General features: G+C 38.2%; 1 protein-coding gene and 2 pseudogenes across 1 annotated transcript; all 3 read left to right on the top strand.

Annotated features, from left to right (window-relative positions):
* The first annotated feature begins 457 nt into the window (after positions 1-457).
* Positions 458-3700, top strand: LOC126604779 (GTPase ERA-like, chloroplastic). Its single transcript, XM_050272091.1, has 9 exons — positions 458-891; positions 999-1144; positions 1520-1660; positions 1735-1851; positions 1952-2077; positions 2520-2618; positions 2723-2824; positions 3089-3169; positions 3369-3700. The coding sequence occupies exons 1-9, from the start codon at positions 501-503 to the stop codon at positions 3453-3455; spliced, it is 1290 nt and encodes a 429-aa protein (XP_050128048.1). The 5' UTR covers positions 458-500; the 3' UTR covers positions 3456-3700.
* Positions 3701-5181: 1481 nt separating this feature from the next.
* LOC126602798 (mannan endo-1,4-beta-mannosidase 7-like) lies at positions 5182-8221 on the top strand (annotated as a pseudogene).
* Positions 8222-12239: 4018 nt separating this feature from the next.
* LOC126602797 (putative pentatricopeptide repeat-containing protein At3g47840) lies at positions 12240-19232 on the top strand (annotated as a pseudogene).
* Positions 19233-19728: the final 496 nt, after the last annotated feature.

The following is a 19728-nucleotide window of genomic DNA, read 5'->3' as shown; positions in this document are numbered from 1 at the left end:
AGTTTCTCGCTGACCAGTTACCCTTTTGAAGGGAATCATGCTTGGGCTTAATCTTAACGACCTGATTAATTCGGCTTTTCGTTCACCCAAATGGAAAGTTGTAGGTTGTTTATATGTTTTTAGTTCGTAAACCAAATATATTTGGTTTCTTACATTTCGAGAGTTATCATTATTTTGTCAAAGGGAAAAGAAAAAAAAATTGAAATGGGTAATTTTGCTCATCATTATCAAGTGGTGGTAATGTTTAACGTTTTATTTATTCTGTTGCGTTGAATGAATTTAAATTATGAAATTTATGTCCATTTATTATATACAAATCTCTGAAGTTAAATTTATCTAATAACGAAAGGTAATTTGAATACAATAATAACGTGAATATAGGTTCCAGAGAAAACGGTAGAAAAAAATGGGAAAAAAAAACGGCGCCGTTCCAGGGTTTATCCACAGGTATGATATGACAGAGTGGGAAGAGAATCATCAGAAACTCCGGAGCTCCGACAATGGAGCTAGTTCTGCACATGTCCGCAATTCCTCCCAGAGAAAACCCCCTCACCCACTACCGCCACTCCAAATTCCTCGCAACCCAAGACCACCACACCTCTCTCTTCGCCCATTTCTCTATAAACCCACAATTCCAGTCAAAATATCGAAGAAATTGGACCCCAAAACTTGCGTATGCAGCCACAAATCAACGGTTCGGGATCACCGAACAAGAACAAGCCCATGAAGAAGAAGAAGATGCAGAGGAGGAGGAAGAAGAAGAGTACGATTTCTCGGAGGACGAGTCGTCGTTGCTGTCTCTGAGTGAGAAGCCAGACAGAAACATGGCTTTGCTGGATGAGTACGAGATGGAGGAGCTCGAAGATGCCGCTGACCCGAATCATCGGAGCGGTAAGAAAATGATAAAATATCTTCTGGGTTTTGTTTAATTTTAGCAGAGGAATTTTGGGTTTTATTTAAGAGTTGGCATTGTGGATTTGATTGAGTGAAAAATGCAGGGTACGTGGCTGTGCTGGGGAAGCCGAATGTGGGAAAGAGTACGCTCTCGAATCAAATGGTTGGTCAGAAGTTGTCCATTGTTACTGATAAACCTCAGACTACCCGGCATCGAATTCTCGGTATATGTTCTGGCACAGACTATCAGGTAGCTGATATTATTGTTGGTTTTGTTTCAGTTGTTTATGTGTATTTGTATTAAAGTCTCATTGAAAGCTGTGAGAAATGTTGTGGTTCATATGTTGTTATAAACTATAACCACGGTGTAGTTTGGTTACTTGGCATATAAGGAAACATAATGGAAATGGTAAATGCGGTTAAGTTTCTGAGGGTTTGAGGTGTACCCATTTGATGGTTCCCCGAGCAGTGATTCAGGATTCATATTTTTAGGTTCAAGATTTAATTTTGTAGTCTCTTATAAATAAGAGCCGACTAGTATCTTGGTTTGGACAGAAATAATACTCTATTGATGGTTTCGGAAGTTTTGGTAAAGCATATGGCTCTGACATTGATTTGTTTGCAGATGATACTTTATGACACACCGGGTGTTATGGAGAAGAGAATGCACAAGTTGGATTCGATGATGATGAAGAATGTTCGCAGTGCTGCGGTTAATGCGGATTGTGTAGTTGTTCTTGTTGATGCATGTAAAGTGCCTGAAAAAGTATGCTTCTTCATTTGTAGGATTTACCTATGAAACTTTACCATCTTGTCCTTAGATCGTTTTCTCATTTCTAGATTGATGAAGTGCTGGAAGAAGGCATGGGTAACCTGACGGAAAGCTTGCCACCCATTTTGTTGGTTATGAATAAGAAGGATTTGATTAAACCTGGTGAAATTGCAAAGAAACTAGAGGTCAGTATTTGTTTACGTGTATAACTAACTACACACGTAATTCTGGATCTTGTTGTTTAAGCTTCCTGTTGAGCCTAAATAAGAATTACATCTTTTACAGTGGTATGAGAAATTTACAAACGTTGATGAGGTCATACCCGTGAGTGCCAAACTTGGACAGGGAGTGGAAGACGTCAAGCAATGGATTTTATCAAAACTTCCTTTTGGGCCAGCATATTATCCGAAGGTACTTGGAATTTCATGTTATAGACTCATGGTTGCCTTTCCTTTCTTTTGAAACTGAATTTCTTAATGGTGTTCCTATTTTATGGTTGCGAATGTTCTATTCTTGCCTTATCCCAACCATCACAAGTTGTGTCGAAATTGCAAAATGGTTATGAATGTCATAAGACTATCTATACAATCAGACCTCCATTCTAAGGGAACATAGAATTAATAAAAGAAAATAGCTTCAGTTGTAGGTTTTCTGGCATTAGTTTCACAATGCTTTCCATCCCAAAGAAGAAAACTATATCAGTGTAGAACTTTTGAAAGTTAGTTCTTTTTAAGCAGGAGTAAAAATCCATCTTCCGTATGCTTATTCAAAGTGTATATTTAGATGTCAAGAATATCCACAAGTGCTATTTTCATTATGGAAATACTTATCTTTATTCCCTATGAGTCCTCAGGACATTGTCAGTGAGCACCCAGAAAGATTCTTTGTATCCGAAATTGTTCGAGAAAAGATCTTTATGCAGTACCGCAAAGAGATTCCTTATTCATGTCAGGTATGTAGTATAGAAGCTCAAAAGGTTTGGCTTGTGAAGAATGGTATCTTATCCCTAGAAAGAAACAGAATAAAATGATAATATTTATAGTTTCTTTTCTCCAGGTGAATGTCGTGAGCTACAAAACTAGGCCAATGGCGAAGGATTTTATACAAGTGGAAATTGTCGTTGAAAAAAACTCACAGAAGATCATTGTTATTGGAAAAGTAAGTAATCTTCAGTTGCAATACTGTGTCTGCTTTTTTTAGCAATTATGAAATAATAAGCTGGAAGATGAAATTTTCAAGTGCAAATGCTTGCAAAAGGACGTGTAAATTATATTCAAATTAATTTATCATTTATTTTCTTGATCAAAGATTTAATATGGGTTGTAAAGGTATGTATCACACAAAGCCACAGAGCTTTCATGTGCCATCACTGTAGGAAGAGATAGCTCGTATGCTGATTTTGTGCCCTGAATAATTTCGTAGGAAGGGAGAGCTCTGAAACTACTTGCAACAGCTGCGCGGCTCGACATAGAAAATTTCTTGCAGAAGAAAGTCTTCCTAGAGGTGCCAAGTTACACCATGAACAATCTTTGTGCACAAACTATGTTAACTTTATCCTTTAATTGGCCATTGTCCTGCGCTTAATGCATTCAATCACTGTGGGCAGTTTAGCTGCTGCATTATCTCCTCACTTTTACTTCATTCGTCATGTCATATATAGAAAATATGCGCCTTACAGGACTATTATTCATGCTTTAAACAGGTTGTGGTGAAGGTTAAAGAGAATTGGCGGCAAGACGAAGTGCTTTTGAAGAATTATGGCTATGGGGGTCAAATTCAAACATTATGATGTCAGGGCCAATCCGTATCCATTGGAGTACACAAGTGACGATGGCCGTATCATTTTGCCACAAAATTGTATGTTATCTCTGAGATGGTTTTGATGTCGTTGATTAACGTAGATGCCTCCCGTTTCTTTTTGTTATCTGGAGTAGGGTATATTGTAATCTCATTGGGAAGATAGTCGCAAGCATTCCTGTAAGGCTGTAAAGCAATGGCATTTTCCCAGAGCCAAAGATTTTGTTACTTGTAGAACCCCCTTCAGTCTCTCTCTCTCTCTCTCTCCCTCCCTCTCCCTATTTCTCTCACACACAAGTGGGCTCAGTAAGCCCTCTAATCTTGTTTATCCCAGGCTTTGTAGAGATGCATGTCACTGTTCAAACATATGCACAATGGCCCAGAACGAAGGTGGCATATATTCCGTATGCAGTTAGTGTGCCATTGTGACATTCCGATTTAATAATATAAAGGCAAGTATTAAACCCTACACTCCCACGATGCCACTTGCGTTGCAATGGCATCCCAGTAGTGTAGGTGAGTTTCCCATGACGTGGGATGTTTGAGGCAGTTGAACGGTGGGAGGCATCATCACTTTAAGTGATGGTCAGACATGACTTTGACTTGCCACGTGTCACCACCATGTCAAGACCCGCAAATGGCGCCAATTTAATGTAGGCCAAAGCCAAAGAGTCAAATTTTGACAGAAATAAAAGAAGCCAAAGAGTCAAACAGATAAATGTTGTGCGAAAAACTTTCCTAGAAAATGATAATGCGTTTGGTGGCCCTGGTGGGTAGATAAGGAAACATAAAAAGTTAAAACTTTAAAACAAATTAAAGTAAAAAATATGCCCGAATGGGTGTTGGTTTCAAATTTTCATAAACAACGAAAATGAGAAGACATTGAATCGATAGTAAGTCATATATAAATCAAGCATTGGTGCTTTTTGTTGTCTGTTTAGTAAGTTGTATACAAACCACGAATTGATCCCCAAATGTAGTAGAGAAAAAAATGGAACTTTTCAGCAATACTATACTTGTTTCTTGTATTGTAACTCGTAACCGTACTAGTATTACTGATTTTGAGAGATTCTTGATTAGGGTCTTTTGTGTTACGTCATTGGTCTGCTCAAAATACACATAAAAAGGTTGTAAGATGGACGACCGCTAGGTGGGTAGGGTTGGGTGGATGGTTTGCTGCCAATCTTCCTAAACGCGCATGGGCGAAGCTTAGAGCGCCCGTTTTTTCTGGTCCTTGCACTTGGGATTCCCTTGTGTGTGTCTAGGGCGGAGAGATGACGTGGCATGGAATAAAACCTAAATATAGGGAATCCCCCCTCGTGTCGTGTGTGTCTTGGCGAACGAATGAAGTGGCACCAAATAAACCTTAATGCAAGGATTTTCTGTGTATGTGAACAATTTACAAGATACGGGTACACATCATGTGACGTTCCATACCTATAACACAATGACATAAGGACAAAACTTTACACATTTCTTATTTCATTGACACAAGATGCAAACGTAATGGTGTACCCATGTTATTTAAATCATTCTCCTTGCATATGTCTTAAAAATAGGTGACTTGTCACATATGCCCCTACCCAATTCGGCGGTTCCTCTGCTCTGCTGCATGGGTGACTAGTTTCCTTCTTCTCTATTTATTTGCACATTTGCAATTGTAAAACAAGACAACCAAATTCACCTCCAAGCTTTTTATCCAACTGCAATAACATTACATCTACATTTTAGAGAAGACGAAGCATCCTTCTATTGCTCTTCTTTTAGCAATTATAATACACCAACAATGTTTTATTAGTCCCATCCATGTTTCAGCAGCAGGTGATGATTTCATCAGAGTAAGGGGAGTGCATTTTCTTCTCAACGACAACCCTTACTATGCAAACGGCTTCAATGGCTACTGGCTCATGTATGTGGCTTCTGACCCATCTCAGAGGCACAAAGTCTCGTCTGCTTTCCGCGAAGCAACTAGCCACGGACTCACCGTGACTAGAACTTGGGCTTTCAGTGATGGAGGTTACATGCCTCTTCAGTTCTCCCCTGGCTCCTACAACGAGCACATGTTTAAGGTTCTTCCTCTCATACTTGGTCTGCTTTACTCTTTGTTTTTCCTATCTGTTGCTCTCGGCCCCTATGATTGGATTGGATAACTCACTGAACTAGGCCTTGTTTGGTCTTTACAATTGGATTGGAATGGATAACACACTATATTGAAGTATGCATACAGTGAGTTACCTATTCCAGTTCACTCGTAGTTACCAAACAAGGCCTCAAGGTATGCTGAAGTAAGAAATGAAGGCCAACTATTAAAGTTTGTCCCAAATGAAGGAATTAGATGGATTAGTTTATAACTAGAAGGTGTTGATCCTACCATTTTGTGTGGATTGAATGAGTTGAGTTTCATTCACGAGTGATCCATCTAACCCTAGGCATTTTCTTCCTTCAACGTACTTTTAATTTGTTGAGTTATCTAATCCAATCTTAGGCAGCACTGGCGCCAAAGATTTTTGAAGTTTGCACTGATGGTGATTTTAGTAATTTGGTTTGAAGGGGTTGGATTTTGTGATAGCTGATGTCAGAAGGTATGAGATTAAGATGATATTAAGCTTGGTGAACAACTATGAGAACTTTGGAGGAAGAAAGCAGTATGTGAATTGGGCAAGAAGGAAAGGGCAGTACCTCACATCTGATGATGATTTCTTTAGGAACCTTGTTGTGAAGGGTTACTACAAGAAACATGTACCGTAAGTGAAAGCAATCAGTGTTCGTATAGTCTCTAGGATTAGATTGGATAACTCATAAAATCCAACTTATGTTGAAGGTACTAGTTACTCAACAAACCTTGGGTATAAATATATTATCCAATCCAAATCCGATCCTAAGAACCAAACGAGCCTTGAGAGTATGCGAAGAGCCTTTTCTGTTTATGAATATGCATGATCTTCATTTCTAATTTTGATCAATATTTTTTTCAGACTGTTGTTAACAGATATAACAGCTACATTGGAGTTCATTACAAAGATGACCCAACAATTATGGCCTGGGAACTTATTAATGAGCCTAGATGCTCATCAGATCCTTCAGGAAGGACTATTCAGGTTAAAAAAAAAATGGCTATCAAATTTCCTCTTTCTTAAACCAAGTTTCTAGGAAAAGCAAAAATATAAACTAATCATAGCTCTTATAGAGGATAAGGATGTCTGACTAGGATAACTTTCACATTGGGTGGGACGAATGTGGAGTTAGGTGAGACTAAAATACAGGGGGTCCCATGCTTTTGAGAGAGCTGCCTTATAAATGACGTGATGAGGTTGCCCCTACATAAGTTTTTCTCCTCGAGAATTAGAATAAATGCATTTGAGAGAGCTACCACTTTTATGTGCTGTGCATTTCTAATTTAAGATGGATTTTTTCATTTCATGTCAGATTTCTACTAATTGGTGTTCATACTAACAAGCTTGGATAAAGGAAATGGCTTCACATGTGAAGTCAATAGATAGAAACCACTTATTGGAAGTTGGTCTAGAGGGATTTTATGGACAAGAAATACCTCAGAAGATGAGTCTCAATCCTGGTTATAATATTGGAACAGACTTTATCGCGAATAATAGGATTCCTGGGATCGATTTCACAACAATTCATTCTTATCCTGATCAATGGTAAACATTCCTTAACTTGCAGGATCATGTCAACTTTCTTAGCGGTGTACTTATGCCGGTTTTTGCTTGAGCAGGTTGGGTAGCTCTAATGATAAACATCAGGTCGCTTTCTTGAACAACTGGCTCAACACCCACATCCAAGTTGCACAGAACATTCTTCAAAAGCCGATATACATTGCAGAGTTTGGGAAGTCTTGGAAAGATCTCGGTTTCAGCACTTACCAAAGAGACTTGCTCTTTAACACCGTGTACTCCAAGATATACTTTTCGACGAAAAGAGGAGGAGCAGCTGCTGGGGGACTATTCTGGCAACTTCTCACTGAAGGCATGGACTCTTTCCGTGATGGATACGACATAGTTATGAGTTAAAGTCCCTCAACAACAAATGTGATTGCTCAACAGTCTCACAAGCTCAATCAGATTCTGAAGATCTTTTGCGCGGATAAGAAATGCTCGGATGTGGAAGAGGGCAAGGGCCATTAGAAGGGATGAAAGGTTGGGTAGAAACTGTTAGTTTTATTTATTTAGATTATAAATAAACATAATCCACCAAATAGGAGATGGATTATGATAACATCTTTAATTATTTGTTATAATTAAAATACAAGGAATATGCTTGGTATTATGGGCTTGCCTTAGCCTCCAAGCCTTCACCCTAAACCCTAGCTAGACCACTATAATAGAGGTCTTAAGGAATTTCCTCCTCACTCACAAAACTCTCCCAAACACTCGGTTCACCAAGATGGAGGGGGAGACTTAAGAGGAAACTCTTAGAAGCAATTCCAAGTAGCCAACTCACCGCCCTATGTCTCAAACTTGTACATGAAAGTCCCAATTCATGTGTGTTCGTGGTTCCTCGCTCGAGACGGTTGTAAGAACAAGACGGTTGTTTGACTCAAGGTTTTTCTGCTAAGTATAATCCCTAAATCTTGAGTACTTATATATGTTGCATATTCATATGTTTCTAATAGTGGTATTAGAGCTAATAGCTCTTGTTTTTCGCCATTCAATTGATATATGAGCTGAGAACTTTCATCAATACTGGATGTGGCTCGAAACTACATAAGCCATAACATACATAAAAATGTATTGTGCAAGAATCCACAATTCCCTTTTTATTATTTATTTACTTTACTAAAACAAAGACACTATAGTAGTTGTCGCGTCATGTGGAGACTCACGAGCACCACCTTTTCTTTTATGATTTCACTTCAAATACGAGTTGATCTCCAAGTTGGATGTGAGACACAGGCAAAGAAAATTAAGATGCTATGGAGTTTGATCGAGTTCTTAGAAACTTCTCAGTTTGTCCTAGTGGGACTTATATATAGAAGTTCTTGGATGTCACCATATGGGCCACTCCTGAACTCAAGGTCATCTTGGAAGAGAAAGAAATGCCTTAATACTAGGATATGCATTTCAAGTAAAGTGAGAGAAACAATAAATTTTTTCTATATTATCTCATGACAATTGACAATAATAGTATGGAGCGCTATGTCATATGATATGCGACTATAAAATTTTTGTCTTATGCAAGTTGAAAAGAATTCTATGATGCACTTGATATTGATATGAGCGATCATAAATTAACTTAGACTTAATTGTGTTCGTTAAGCGAAATTTTGAAAATACTTGTGTGATTAAATGAAGAGAGTTCTTTAATATCACGGTGGAACCATTGTCCTCTCTATTGGCCACCTTGATGTGGACTAGAGACATCCCTTAAGGATGAGCAATGAAAAGAGAAAGAAAGGCAACATAATATGAGGTGATGCACCTAGATGTTCTCTCAAAGGATGAGAAACAAACTTATATTGCCTAAACCACTATATATAGAGTTCAAGTTAGCCAAAAACCTTGAGGGTAGGGTACATAGGGGGCGTAGCTTGAAGTTTGAAGACGAAGTTTGAAGGATCTTGCAAAGACTAGATAGCCTAGAAATGAGAAGCTATACTAGAATGCAGAAATGGAACTGCTTTAGTCCACGCCTAAAATTGCTCTAACCGGAAATGATGTTTCAATTAGAAGTGCACAAAGAAGATGCAGTCCAGAGACGCATCTTAAGCAACTAGCATGGTTAAAACCATGACTAGAGTTGCTTTTTGACATTATGATTGATGTTTAGTGCCTCATTTCATACATGGAATTGAAATGATGCAAACACATCTTTATTATGTCACTGGACTTTGAATGGTTCACTCACACGAATGCTTCACCTTGGCATATTGAGATAACGAGCAAGTTGAAACATTCATGTCCTAGACAAATATAGTGCATCCGAATATGTCCTGGGCGCAGAGGATGCATCCCGACGAGCGCATTACTTAATTGGTACAACAAAAAATGCACGTATATTATTTGATATGTCACCTTAGAGAGTGAACTAAGGCCATCTCCAACCGACCCTGTCAAATAGCTAAAGGAATAGCTCGGAATGACACGAAAACTGTCTCCAACCAAGGGCTAGGCTAAAAGGGTTGTGAACCCCACCAGGCCAAAACCCCAAAATTAGGCCAGCTGGCTGGCCATTTCCAGCCAGCCAACCACCCCTCCAGCTCGGCCCACTTGGCGTCAAAATGTCAAGCATGACTTTGTGGCAGGTGCAAGAATACCACACTTTCTTCATTATCGTGCTTTCTTTATGTCAAAGGGTGTTTCAATGGACAATTTTCTAACTCAAGACGAACTGCAATGGAAGATTAAAACAAGAGAGATGAAGGAGAAAGAGAAGTAATCTGGAGAGTTACTCACTTTAGCGACACGTGTCACTCGAAATCCTATTCGAAAAATTATTGAGATTATATAAAAATAAGAAATCATGAGGCTTATTCATTTTGCGATAAGTGACACTCAAAATATGTCCGAAAATCTTATTTTAATATGGTAGTTTAATTTAATTAACCATATTAATTCAATTAAAATAATAAATTATTGAGGGTTTATGTTTGGCCTATGGCTCTTTGGCCCCCTCGGTTGGAGATGAGTTTTTTGTCAAAGAGCTATTTTTGGCCTATGGCCCCCTCGGTTGGAGATGATATAAAATATGGCCTAACATGACCATTTGACCCTTATTCGGTTGAAGATGGACTAAGATGAGACCTTATGATGGAGAAGGTTGATCTTGGCATAATTCATGTATATATTTCCATGACTCCAAGTAGCCTGGTTATAGCTGAATGTGAATTGACTAATATAGGAGCCTGGATGGCATCTATGCCAAGAAATTCAGGTCAGGTACTAGCATAGCAACTGCGCTGAGATTCGTATGACGCACCAAATATATGTTTCAGACAAATTGATATGCTCGTATTTGAAATATGAGATTACGTCATAACATACATGTTTGAGACTAGAGTCAGACAACTATATGTGCTTAAGTTGACAAAAAAATAGTTAGAGTAATGAATAAATTCCTTCTTCATTACTGTGTGAGCCACTAGATTTTTGAATCCAACAACTTGTACCCTTTGGACTAAAGACCATGTCAGAAAGAGGATACTTGCCGACTGTTGTTTTTGCATACTTACTTGAAGATGCTCATCAATCATTACTGTCTAAGGGGTGTGTCTGGGAAAGCGGTCAAGTCTACTTGAACTGACATGAGTGCTTAGGAAAGACTGTTTGTTATTACACCACTTTAATAATGTAACTCATTAGCTAGCCAACGTTTGCGTAAAAGGCAAGAACATGATTACATTTAATGCTTGAGAGAAAAGACATTGCTTTTTCACGAGGGATTAAAGAATGTCTTGTTCTGTGTTTTAGAAAAATAATTTAGGGTATAGACGAAACGCTATCGAGAGAACATTTTCATTTGCTATGCAAATAGTTTAAACTTTTCTGTTCCTATGCTATACATATTTTCGTAGGGTCGCGTCTTAATCCATTCTTTGTGAACGTCAGAATATTGGGAACTTGGGATGATGACAAGTGAATGTGAACGTGAGGACACCACTCCTATTTGGGTGAGTGGGAGATGTTAGTTTTATTTATTTAGATTATAAGTAAACATAATCCACCCAACAGGAGATGGATTATGATAACATCTTTACTGATTCATTAATAATTTAAAATACAAGGAATGTGCTTCGTATTATGGGACGTCAAGGCATCCCGCACGCAAGCCACATCCGAAATTCCCAAGGAAATTTACCACGGTGGAAGTGGAGGCTCAGATCAAGAGGAAACTCATAGAAGCAATCCTAAGTAGCCTCTCACCACCCTGCGTCCCAAACCATTACACGAAAGCCCCAATTCATCATGTGTTTGTGGATCCTAGCTCGAGTACGTATATATATATACTCTTTTAAAAGGCAAGCCTATAGGAGATTGATCAAATGCATTACCTTGTGAGGTTTGCCATTAGGGTTTCTCTGTTAAGAGATGATTCGGATGAACTTTTTTCCTCCAGGAAGGAAACTTGTGTTACACGTATAGTTTGAACTTTTCTTTGCCCTACATGTCCCAACATCTCGTACTTATGTTGTCAAGTGTGAAGTGGGTTTTCCAGGAAGTTTTCTGGTTTGTAGAAAACCAGACAGCTTCAAAGTCATACATGTTATTTCATTATGTCAAGCTTGTAATGCTGCTGCAAAATGAAAACCCTAATTTTGTTCTTGTGTTGCTCTTTGTGGGATGAAATCTTGAGGCTACAATGGTTGGAGATCGATGTGGCATAGAGTTTTGTAAGCCTGTTAAATCTCAAGGCATGTAGCATATCGCTTCAACCTTGGAGCTTAATATTCAACTAGAGTGTTTTAGCGTGATTATCACATATTTACGTGAAGTTACTAATCGACTTATATTGTAATAGATGAATTTATTTATTATTACTAATATATCATAAATTGATTTTATATCAATCATGTCGTCTATTTATATTGTAACACATGAACCGTCACACTCAAAAGTTTCTTTATGCTATAACATGAAACTCATGACCTCTTCAAACATGATAAATTTTGGGGTTAATTATGAAACCGTCACGTGGGGGTCTTACAAATCCACTCATGTTATAATAATATAACACGTGTTTTATTTATCGATACAAAACACATTATGCACGCTATATTATAATACGTGAAATAATAACATTAAGCGTCTATGTTACGAGTACACTCGGAAAAGTGCACTCAAACAAATTAGTCTCCCTCGGTACCAAACCAGTCGGAGAGTATTTCTAATTGAGATTGAGTTAATCCCATGTCCATTAGACAAAAATAGAGAGAAAAATATTTCGCGCTTCTAACCTGTACGCGCCAAATGTCTCTCATGGTCGCTCAATGACCAGAACATGATTTTTTCAATTAGACCTCATATTCGACGAATATTACAGCTTCAGCCTTCGCTCACGCAGAATGCAGAAACCTTCTTCTTCCGGATGCAAAACCAGACCATCTACATCGGAAGATCCATTTGGGTAATCATGTAGATATGCTTGAACTCAACGCTCATTTGAAGCAGCTAGTATAAACCGGTAACGTTGGAGACGCCCGGCAGGTGTTCGATAAAATGCTTCAGAGAGATATGATTTCAGGCTACGTTGGTCTTATGGGGAAGTAATACATGGGTACTCGATGAAATCGGGTTTAGTATATTCGGTCTTCGTGGGCAGTGCGCTTCTTGACATGTATATGAAGATTGGTAAGATTGAGAAATGATGCAGGATATTTGACGAAATGCCGATAAGAAATGTGGTGTCTTGGACTACTGTTATAACTGGGCTTGTTCGTGCAGGTTACAATGTAGAAGGGTTGGAGTATTTTTCTGAAATGTGGAGGTCGAAGGTGCAGTATGATGCGTATGTGTTTGATATCTCGTTGAAGGCGTGTGCTGATTTGGGTGCTTTGAAATATGGGAGAGCAATTCACACGTAAACAATGAAGAATGGGTTCAATGAGAGCTCATTTGTGGCGAACTCTCTGCCACAAAGTGTAACAGCGGAATATATTTTTCTTCTTAAGACTAAAAATATCCTTGCATCGTGCAATATACACAACTGATAGAGAGAAGTGGCTGGAAACCCTACATTACCAAAATGATCTCAGCCATACATTGAGCTATAGACTAAGATCATTACACATGGCATTATATGCCTTACATCTTTTGATCTCACACTTGGTAGTATATACTCAAGTGAATACACAAATATACTCATCTTATTTCACTAACATGAATAAGCTATAGACTTATAATTCAACACTTCCCTTTAAGTCTTGAGCTGATTTTACTCCGAGCGTACTCCTAAGATAGCTGAACCAATCCTTAGCCAAAGGTTTTGTGAAAATATCTGCTAGCTGCTTTTTCGTGGGACAATACACCAAATCAATAATTCCTTCCTGCAGTGCATTCTTAATAAAATGGTACCTTATATCTATGTGTTTAGTCTTCTGGTGAAACACAAAATTCTTGGTGATTGCAATTGTAGAAGTGTTATCACATTTCAATAGTGTTGCTTCAGTTTGAAGTTCTCCAAAATCCTCAAATACAAACCTGAGCCAGATTGCTTGTGCAGTGGCTTCAGATGCACTTATGTACTCTACTTCTGCAGTAGATAATGCCACGTAGTTTTGCTTGACTGAAGCCCAAGAAAAAACTCCACTTCCAAAAGAAAATGCATATCCAGATGTACTTTTGCTATCATCTAGTGATCCACTCCAATCACTGTCACAATAGCCAATCAACATTGCCTTCTTCCCTTTTGTGTATTCCAAACCGTAGTCTAGAGTCCTTTTAATGTATCTGAGCACACGTTTAGCAGTTCCAAAATGCTTGTTAGTAGGGCAATGCATAAATCTGGCAAGTAGACTGGATGCATACATGATATCCGGCCTGGTGGCTGTGAGATATAGAAGACTCCCTATAATGCTTTTGTATAATTCTTCATTTACTGCTCCACTTCCATCATCTTTGGTTAACTTCTCAGTTGTCACAAGAGGTGTGACCACAGGCTTGCACTCATTTAGATTGAACTTGTTTAACAAAGAACTTGCATATTTCTTCTAGTAAATGAAAATGCTAGAGTTGGTTTGAATTATCCTCACTCCAAGAAAATGATGGAGAAGACCTAAATCTGTCATTTCATATTTTCTTTTCATATCTTCCTTGAACTATTCAAGCATCAGTTTATCACTTCCAGTATAGACTATGTCATCCACATATATAGAAACAATCAAGATGTCTTTCCCCCTTGCTTTGGTGTACAGTGTCGGTTCACTCAAGTTTTTCTCAAAACCACACTGAGAGAAATATGTGTCAACTTCTCCATACCAGGCCCTTGGTGCCTGTTTTAAACCATAAAGAGCTTTGTACAATTTGTAGACTTTATCTTCCTTTCCTTTGACTACAAACCCTTCAAGCTGATCTACATAAACTTCATCCTCCAATACACCATTCAGAAATGCTGATTTTACGTCAAGCTGATACAATTTCCAGCTCTTTTGTGCTGCCAATGCTACAAGAGTCCTGATAGTATCCAATCTAGCCACTAGAGCATAAGTTTCATTGTAGTCTAGTCTTGGCTTTTGAGCATAGCCCTTTGCAACCAGCCTAGCTTTGTTTTTTAAAGGGAACTTTAACGAAAAGCTTCCGATATTGTTCACTTTAACAAAAAACCACATTTTTACACTAAAAAGTCAATCTTGGTACTATTCACTTTACCCTTTATTTTGTCCTTATCGTTAAAACTCAAAGTTTTCAAGCCATTTTCATTAGTTTTTTTTTTTTAAATTGAACCGTCAAGATTAACTTGGTTTTATAGACCCACTTAACTCCAATAACAGGCTTTTTTGTTGGTTTATCCACAAGCTTCCAGGTGCCATTCTTCTCAATCATAGCTAATTCATCTTCCATTGCTTTTAGCTAGGATTCATCTTGCATTGCTTCCTCATACTTCTCTGGATCCATGATGCAGAGATTGTATTGAGTCAATACTTCATCTAGTTTTCTCCATTTCAGAGGCGTGTGATCAAATGCCTGAGTGTTTCTTTCATCTTGACTTATGTTGCTGGAAGATTCACCTGAAGGAGACAAGATGGTTTCAGAGTTTGAGTTTTCAGCATTGATATTCCTTCCAAGATACTGTGATACAGGAGAAATTTGTGGTAGCGTATTTTCTAAACTGAGGCTGTCATACACAAATCTTCCTTCAATAAGAGGCATTTCATGTTGCTCAGAAATCCCCTTCCAATTCCAAACTGCTTTCTCATAAAAAACAATGTCTCTGGACAAAATAAGCTTTTTGGTAGCTGGATTAAACACTTTATAACCCTTTTCACAAGTTGCATAGCCAACAAATACACCTTTGACACTTTTGGATTCAAGCTTGTGTCTAAGCTCTTTTGGAACATGAACATAGCATAAAGCACCAAATATTCTCAGATGAGCAATACCTGGTTTGCTTCCAGAATAAGCTTCAAAAGGTGTGATGTTGTCCAATGCCTTTGTGGGACATCTATTTAATAGATACACAGCCGTATGCACTACCTCAGCCCAGAAATAGTATGGCATTCCCTTCTCATGTAGCATAGATTTTACCATTTCAACCACTGTCCTATGTTTTCTCCTTACAACTCTATTCTGCTGTGGAGTGTAAGCTAGAGTAAGTTGCCTCTATATCCCTTCATTCTCACAGAATTGCACAAACTCAGTTGACATGAACTCTCCTCCTCGATCACTTCTCAAACACTTTACTTTAAAACCACATTGTAGTTCAGTCGTAGCCTTGAATTTTCTAAAACAACTGAATGATTCAGACTTGTGCTTTAGAAAATATACCCAAACCATTCTGGTACAATCATCTATCAACAACATGAAATATTTGTTTCCAGCAATTGAGTCAACTTTCATAGGACCACATAGATCAACATGAACAACTTCAAGTGGGTCATTTACTCTCAGTGCTTGATTCTTTGAGAATTCATCTCTATGTTGCTTTCCATATTGACACCCTTCACATACACCACTATGAATTCCAAGTTGTGGTAAACCATGTACCATATTCTTATCCCTCAATTGCTTAAGACCACCAAGATGTAAGTGCCCAAGTCTCCTATGCCAAAAAACCACTTGGTTTTTAGATAATAAAGCCAATGGATAACACCTATTCACTTTCATAACTAGGCATTCCAGTGATGGACCATCATACACACTGCACATTCCACCACCAAACACCAAGAAATATCCATGCTTATCCATTTGACCAACACTTAGCAAGTTTTCTTTTAAACCAGGCATGTACATTACTTCTCTAACATATTTTCTGCCCTTATTTGTATCAATCACCAATGAACCCATTCCTGCTACATTCACAAGATCTCTTATTGGCATTTGAACTTTTCCAGCTATGTTGGTTCTCACATCAACAAGCAATTCTACATTTCCTGTCATGTGATTGCTACAACCATTATCGATGTACCATTCTCCATTCATTCTTGGTTATGAAACTGTGCTATTTGCATAAAATAGATTCCTTGTGATCTCCAATTGATTAGCACTATTTGCCTTTTGCACTGTTTTGCCTGCACTACACTCTTTAACCCAATGCCCAAATTTATCACAATTGAAGCATTTTGGTTTCCCTTTGTATCTACACCCACCAAAATGATATTTAGAACACACCTTACGCTAAGGCTTTGCAACCTCTTGACCCATTGACTGAGATGCATTCACATTCTGATAAGTGTGCAGAGGAGATTTTTGTTGAAATTTGGGTTTTGATTCCCATTTCTTGCGTTTAGAGTTCTAGTTTTTCTGAAATCTAGATGAACCAGAATGAGCACCACTATTGTTTTGTTCCTTTGGATTCACAGAGAGTGAAGAGAATGCCCATTCAGTTGCATCAACCGTATGCAAATCAAACTGTTGTTCTTGGCTCTTCAAAATTACAACTACCTCCTGCAATTCTACAGTCTCCAAACATTTTGTATTCTCAATGACAAGACATATGAGATCATATGGTTTACTAAGGCTAATCAGAACTTTCTGCACAAGTCTTTCATTAGACAAAATTTCACCAAACGTTTTCATCTGATTAATCAATTCATTTAGCCTAGTAAGATACCCAGATAGAGTTTCATCATCAAGCATTCTAGCATACTCAAATTCACGTCTCAGATTTTGCAATTTCATAAACGTACCTGATCACCACTGTGATACTCTCCATACAACAAATCCCATGCCATCTTTGCTGATTCGGCGTTGGCGATTCGAAGGAAGATTTGATTCGAGACTACATCATGAATGATTCCCAGAGCTTTTGCATCTTGCATCAACACAACGGCCATTCCTTCATCTACATTATCCTCCGATGTTTCTTCAGCCTTATTCTTCTTCAAATCGGAAGTTTTAACTCCTTTCTCCACCAGATTCCATAACCCATGTGATCTGAAAATGGTCACCATCTTGATTCTCCAGAACTTGTAGTTCTCACCGGAGAAGATTGGAGTTCTTACTTCCGAGCCTCTAGATCTAGACATCTTTAGTTCGAATGAGTTGATTTCTCTTCTCAGATGAACAATGGGTCTTCAACGACTTTCACCTACCTTTTAATTCAGCTCAATGAGATCACAGATTTACGCCTAGATTCAATTGATAAAACCTGGCTCTGAGGCCATGTTGGCTTTCTATATTTGTTTGGAGAATTAAGAAGAAGAAAAAGTTTTATGAATAATCTATTCTCTACCACAAAGTGTAACAGAGGATTATATTTTTCTTCTTAAGACTAAAAACATCCTTACATCGTGCAATATACATAACTGATAGAGAGAAGTGGTTGGAAACCCTACATTACCAAAATGATCTCAGCCATACATTGAGCTATAGACTAAGATCATTACACATGGCATTATATGCCTTACATCTTTTGATCTCACACTTGGTAGTATATACTCAAGTGAATACACAAATATACTCATCTTATTTCACTAACATGAATAAACTATAGACTAATAATTCAACACTTATGAATACACTTTTGCAGGCGTCATCTCTAGAGTTGCCAATCTTGCTAAAGTTGAATGGGGTGAACAATTGCATGCCCACATTTTACATAGGGGTCTTATCTCTTTGTTGTCTGTGGGAAATTCCATTGTAACCATGTACACTAAATGTGGGCGTTTGGCTTTAGGTTCTAAGGTGTTTCATGAGATGAGCAGGAGAGATATTGTTTCATGGAGCACTTTAATTGCTGGGTATTCTCAAGGAGGTTACGGGGAATAAGCTTTTCAGTTTTTGTTGTGGATCAGAAAGGACGGACCAAAACCAAATGAGTTTGCTCTTGCAAGTGTATTGAGTGTTTGTGGAAGCATGTCAATGCTTGAACAAAGGAAACAACTGCACGCTCATGTTCTGTCTGTCGATTTAGAGTTTACATCTATGGTACAAAGTGCTTTTGTGAATATGTATTTGAAATGTGGAAGTATAAAAGAAGCTGCAAAGATCTTTCATGTAACGAAACTTAGTGATATTATTTCATGGACGACGATGATTAATGGATATGCTGAATGTGGGTTCTACCAAGAAGCCATTGATCTGTTTGAGAAGATTCCTAGGGTTGGTTGAAACCAGACTCGGTGACCTTCATCGGTGTTCTTGTTACTTATTACCATGTTGGACTAGTTGATCTTGGTTTCCACTAGTACAATTCAATGAGCAATGACTTTGGGATTAATCTTGCAAAAGAACACTATGGCTGCATGGTTGATCTCCTCTGTCGAGCTGGACGGTTAAGTAAGGCAGAGGATATGATCAAAAGTATGCTATTTCAACATGATGATGTCGTTTGGTCTACTCTCCTTAGAGCTTGTGGGCTCCATGGTGACGTCGACTGTGGAAGATGTGCTGCAGATGAGATTCTTAAATTGGATCTGAGTTTTGCTAAAGGAAAATGGAGGGAAGCGGAAGAAGTAAGGAAAATGATGAGATCAAAGGGGGTAATTAAGGAGCCGGGATGGTTTTGGATAAAGGTCAAGGATTGACTTTTTGCATTTATCGCCGAAGATTGGTCTCATCCACAAGCTGATGATATATACAGTGTGTTGGAATTACTAGCTTCAAAGGTAGACGATACAATTCAGAAAATTGGTTCTTCATTAATTGACGTTGAAGGTTAGCATTTAATCCATTAAAAATTTAAAGCTGATCTCTTCAATTGGATAAAGCTATGTCAAACTACATGCAAGAGTCTAGTTTATATTAAGCGGGATCCTCTTAGGGCATAGTTGCATCTTAAAGAAATTTATGGAACCAAATGAAATTGCATCGTTGCTTGATGTTCAAGGATAGGAAGTTGCATGAAATTCTGGATCAGGGGTCGCATTAAAATGGTACGCCAAATAGGTTCAGATGGCTAAAAAAAGTAACTTGAACAGAAAAACAATGCATAAATTAAAAAGGAAAGAGAAGAAGAATTCGAGGAAAATGAGGAAACCTTCATTCAATCATTCATAAGTTCTCTCAGCTCTCTTTATTACAATATATACTCATCCGAATAGGTAACCCTAGCTATATGAACCTCAAGGTAGGGCTGGTATAGGCCCACAACAAGAGAAAAAGTATCGGGTTCGGCCTCAAGTAGCTGGGCTCAACAACTCCTCCCCTCTTAAGAAC

This window comes from Malus sylvestris, chromosome 15 (assembly GCF_916048215.2).
Source record: "Malus sylvestris chromosome 15, drMalSylv7.2, whole genome shotgun sequence".
Lineage (NCBI taxonomy): Eukaryota > Viridiplantae > Streptophyta > Magnoliopsida > Rosales > Rosaceae > Malus > Malus sylvestris.
Note: the sequence above shows the minus strand (reverse complement) of the source record. Positions and strands in the feature narration are given on the sequence as shown.